This window comes from Monopterus albus, unplaced genomic scaffold (genome assembly GCF_001952655.1).
Source record: "Monopterus albus unplaced genomic scaffold, M_albus_1.0 scaffold117.1, whole genome shotgun sequence".
In the NCBI taxonomy this organism is placed as follows: Eukaryota; Metazoa; Chordata; class Actinopteri; order Synbranchiformes; family Synbranchidae; genus Monopterus; species Monopterus albus.
Window position 1 is genome coordinate 648,295 of NW_018127997.1, and position 5,139 is coordinate 653,433.

Here is a 5,139-nt window from a genome sequence, read left to right on the forward strand (position 1 = left end):
GGGAACTTCAAGTCTTGTATTTCTGTTGAAATAATGCTCTTTTAGGCAATTTTCTTTCTTCTGAGACATGGTTATATCCTAGTTTACCAACAAATTAACCAGTGGTGCATGGGTGCCAGCATGCATTGCTACAGAATATATATTTGTGATTGGGCTGCAACTAACAACAATTTTAATAACCAATTAATCTGTCAATTATTTCTATGATTAATCAGATGTAGAAAAATCTTGCAGAAATCTACAGGGTGGGCCACAGAAACGTAGCCTGCCTCCAGTACTGGTGCTACAGGCAATACGGGTACATGGGCTACTTTTCCGTGGCCCACCATGTATTTTCCACATTATAAAAATAAATGCATTCATTTAACCAATGCTTTTGCAATGGTTCTATGCGGTGAATTGTTAAATAAAAAAATATCTGTTCAAGAATAGACCCTTTATAAAAAAAGTGCAAAATACTTTCCGTACAGTGTTAACAAAAGCACTAAAATGTTGGATTCCAAATTTAATGAAACCTGTCATCGTCGCACCCACACCCCTCAGGCACACTGTAATTCGCATGTCAAAAATCTGTGAGTACTTGTTTATGAAAATCTGCAAACATTCCCACCCCTGGTTCAGACACAACACCATCATCCCTCCACTCCAAACTGACCCAGCTCACTATGCCTGCCCCCAACTGTCAGTGGATTATGAGCTTTCAGACAAACAGGAAGCAGCAGGTGAGGCTGGGGAAAACCACATCCAGCACCCAGACAATAAGCACAGGTGCCCCCCAGGGATGTGTGCTCTCCCTCTGCTGTTTTCACTCTACACCAATGACTGCATCTAGAAGGACCCCTTTGTTAAGTTCCTAAAGTTTGCTGATGATACAACGGTCATTGGTCTCATTCGAGACGGTGACGAGTCAGCCCACAGATGGGAGGTTGAGCAGCTGGTCCTGTGGTGTAGCCGCAACAACCTGGAGCAGAACACGCTCAAAACAGTGGAGAGGACATTGGACTTCAGGAAGAGCCCCCTCCACAGTGCCCCCACTCACCATACTTGGCAGCACTGTATCAGCAGTAAAGCCTTACAAGTTCCCGGGCTCCACTATCTCCCAGGACCTGAAGTGGATTTCTAACATCAGGACCATCACCAAGAAGGCACAACAGAGGATGTACTTCCTGAGCCAGCTCAGGAAGTTCGACCTGCCCCAGGAGCTGCTGATACAGTTCATCATCGAGTCTATTCTCTGCACCCCCATCCACCCCTCTGGACGGTGTTACAGGTCACTGTGCACCAAGACAACCAGGCACAGGGACAGTTTCTTGCCCCAGGCTGTCACTCTGATGAACACTTAACCCACGACAGTATGATTGGACAATAACCCTCAGTGCAATACCTGTACAGATTATACAGACTCCTACAGGTCTCTAGTACTCCATTTTAAGTACTCTATTTTTATCCCTGTTTGTCTCATTTCAAAGAACATTCCTTTGTTGTCTGCATTGTTACTGTCTGTTCATACTGCTTATTCTGCAATGTTTGCACTGTTTGTTGCTTGTAAATACTGCTTATTTTCGTTATATTACACAGCCTTATGCTGGTTTACTGTTTGCACATTGAGAGCCGATGTACCAGAGTCAAATTCCTCGTGTGTCCAACACACCTGGCCAATAAAGCAGATTCTGATTCTGACACCTAGACAAGAAGTACCTGGTAAATTCCTGGCTATGGTTGCTTGTCTGAAGGGGCCTTGACTTACTTATTTACATAAGTGTGACCAGTGGAAATGTTCTATATGCATCTCTGTCAGTTGACTGGTTTACATTCTACTAGAAGCCACATAATTGGCTAATTACATAATTGAGTATTTGTGAGCCTGACTTCTCATCTGTCCTTCTCTGAGCTCCATCTTCCATCCCTAATCCACGTTCCCTCTATGGAGGTGACCAAACACTTAATGAATTAGCTAGTTATTTTTCAGTGACAGTTATAATCTAAATATTTTTTTAAGCGGTTGCAAAGTTCTCAACAGTTCATTGGTTGGTGCTTCACTCAACAACGTAACCATAGCCCAACTGAAAGTGAAACATGACGTTTGACATTCAGCTACAAAGTACCTTGTCAGCCACCAGGTCCTGATGAGCTGTAAGGACAGTGGACACACAACTGGTCTGCACCAGGCCGACAATCAGCATTATTGTGCCAGACAACAATAGTGTTCATGTAGGCCTTGTGAATGTAATCGTAACAGAATTCAGTAAAAAATAAAAAAAAAAAAAAAGAGTCTGCAACAGAAAATAACTGAGGACTTGGGTGACGTAAACAGCAGTGTGTGGAGATTATGCTACACTCAACGCGCCAGAGAAAACAGACCTGAAACATAAAACAGGTAACACATGGCTCACATGTGTATCAGGGAGACATTTCATAGAATAGAGTTCTATCTGTTGTGTGAAAAATGCATCTAAAAATGTGCTCTGTCTGAATTGACCTTAACTGTACCTGTGTATGTGACTCAACCTGTTGTTACTGAGGCGCTTAATTAAATGATTGATTGGTTGGATAGATTTTTTTCCTGTGGCAGCAAAGATGTTGCTGTGGTGAGCCACCACGTTTGAACGTTACCAACGAAAACACTGACTTTACATACTGTTACCCAGCAGTATGTAAAGTACTTGAAATTAAAAGTATATTAGGTTAAAAACATTTGCTTCACTTTTACCAGCTGCTTTATCATATGTGATGAACACAATGCATCAATAACTATAATCCAATAATATACATGTGCCATTCTGCAAAATGAGTACTTTAGCTTTTAGTATTTTAAGATAATTATTGCTAATACTTCTGTGCTTTTACTTAACATTTTGATTGCAAGACTTTTACTTAGCATATTTTTACACTGTAGTACTGCTACTTTTACTTCAATAAACAAGCTGAGTACTTCTTCTACTGCTGGTTTTTGGTAGCTACACATGTGTTGTAAAGGGGACGGGGAAGAAGAAAGCAGAGCGCTCGGTTGTGTTATCGTTAACATTACATTTGCAGCAGTGGAGAACAGTGTCTCTGCTGCAGCATTACTACCAGAGAAAGCCAGCAAGGCCCAAAACTGGCACAGGCCTGTAGGAAGGAAGTCTTTTCTTTGCCCAACCACTTTGAAGTGCTGCAGTGTGTTGGTGTCTTGTTTGTTAATATGTTCTCTGCTTCACTATGCTAACCTCAGTCTGCTGGCGATGAGCTATGAAGGATTCGCACAGTCCTCCACACTTATTTCAAGGATCATTATCAGTTCATTAACACAAATGCAAATGATTTCCTTTTCTGAAGATAAATTAATGTTACAACCATAACGTTAGATATACAACACATCACTTGTATGTACTGTACGCTGTCCGTGTGCTATACTGGCTTCACGGTTGAGTTCCCCTTTTTTTGTTCCATCAACATTATTATAAACACCCATTTTCAGCATTTGTGAACCAATTTAGATTGTAAACCATATGAAATGTGATTCCAATATGAACCGATTTTTTTCTCCCACCCCTACAAGTTTCAAAACCGATCATACTGAAAAGAATGGTACAATTTTTCAGACATCCTAATCTTACTTTCCGATGTTTGAAACTTAACTTTAATTTTTAAAACACATTTTACACGCTCAAAACTTATTTTCAAGCTTTCAAATCCTAGTTTCAGTGTTACAGACTGTGGCATCTATTTCACTTCATAATAATGTCTTATTTAACTTTGAACATTTTGGAGTTCCCTATACATCAGCATCACTAGGCTACATGTCCCTGTCAACACTGGAACCAAGGAAGCCATGTTGGGGAAAATGGCTGCCAATACTTCATGACTTTGTTTCAACAGCTACTTCAGTCTAAGAATTTGTCACTTTTGCTACTATTGTGATTGCAAACACTCAGACCTAAATAATTTAGCCTATGTACATAACATATCTGAAAAATAGATGGAAATTATTCAAATCAAATTAAACTACAAATATGGGAGTGTGTAGCTTTAGATATTTCTAATAAAACTGGTTACTAGTAATGCAAAAACTGTGAATGGGGCATTAATCCACTGAGCAGTAAACACCTGGACTGCACACAGGTAATAACTAGGCCGACTCCATCGAGACGGGACAGATATAATGGAAGCTTGAAGATGAGAGGAAAAGTTGCAGTCTCAAAACTACAATTCCACTCAGCCTCTTATCACAAAGAAATATGTACAACGTGTTTAATAAATGTAAATCTCTATTTGAGCACTACAGTTGTAGGCTATGTCATTATTTAATTTAGGTCTACTTTTCCGAGTGCTTGCTCCATAGACGCTGAACTTTATGAAACGCGAGGGAACGCTGCATCAGTGAGAGAATTAAAGGCTGTAGACAGACCTTAACAATGGACACCAGAATGTACGCTGTGATATTTTAACACACAACATCAATTTACCTCCCGATGCATGAAAAATATGCGTGCTACTTCGAGACAATGTTAATGTCTGTTGAGTTTAATAACCAGTTGTTTTACACCAAAATAAAGCCTCCACCCACGCGAAGATATTCAAAGTTAAGGAAAATCTAGTGTTTCTTACTATGAACTCGATGGAAGTTCTGGCAGCGTCCCATCAACGTCCGACATTATTAAAAGATGGTTAAGCTTAAAAAAAACATAGCACAAACATTTGTCTTCTTTCTCTCCTCTCTGTGGAACCACAGCGACGGCGGCCATGACAGTCCATCCGGGTACTGCTGTGGTCTTGACACTCACGTAGAAGCGGATGAATATGTATTGCTTGTCAAATACCAAACTAGTGCCTTAAATTACTTTTTTCGTAGACAGTAGTTATATCGGCTATCACTAAACTGGAATTATGCTGGCATTACTGTTTTTCGAAATCTTCGTAAAAACACGTCGGTATTTTCGCAGCATGAGCCCTACGTCATTTGTTGCTTGTCTGTGTGTCTACAATGGGCTCTACTAGGTGGAAGAAGAAGCAATGAGTAGCAATGGCGGACAGGCTTTACGCCATTTCCTACTGGATGTGTTAAATGTATGCTGATATGCCTTTGTTCACTCATGCAGATTTTTTTATTTTTCGACTGTAAATACTTATAATGAAGGTATCTTCCCCTCTCTCTGTATC

The 5,139-nt window shown here is 40.3% G+C and overlaps 1 protein-coding gene across 2 annotated transcripts in view; it reads right to left on the minus strand.

The window, feature by feature from the left end:
- The window catches only part of LOC109966678 (zinc finger protein 518A), a 26,110-nt gene extending 21,203 nt beyond the window's left edge, over window positions 1–4,907 (minus strand). The window contains exon 1 of one of the 2 annotated variants that reach the window (XM_020611729.1): window positions 4,588–4,907. In XM_020611729.1, the coding sequence (XP_020467385.1) occupies window positions 4,588–4,621 (34 nt within the window). In that variant the 5' untranslated portion in view covers window positions 4,622–4,907. The remainder of the gene's footprint in view (window positions 1–4,587) is intronic. The other variant, XM_020611730.1, reaches the window with a different exon arrangement.
- Window positions 4,908–5,139: the final 232 nt, after the last annotated feature.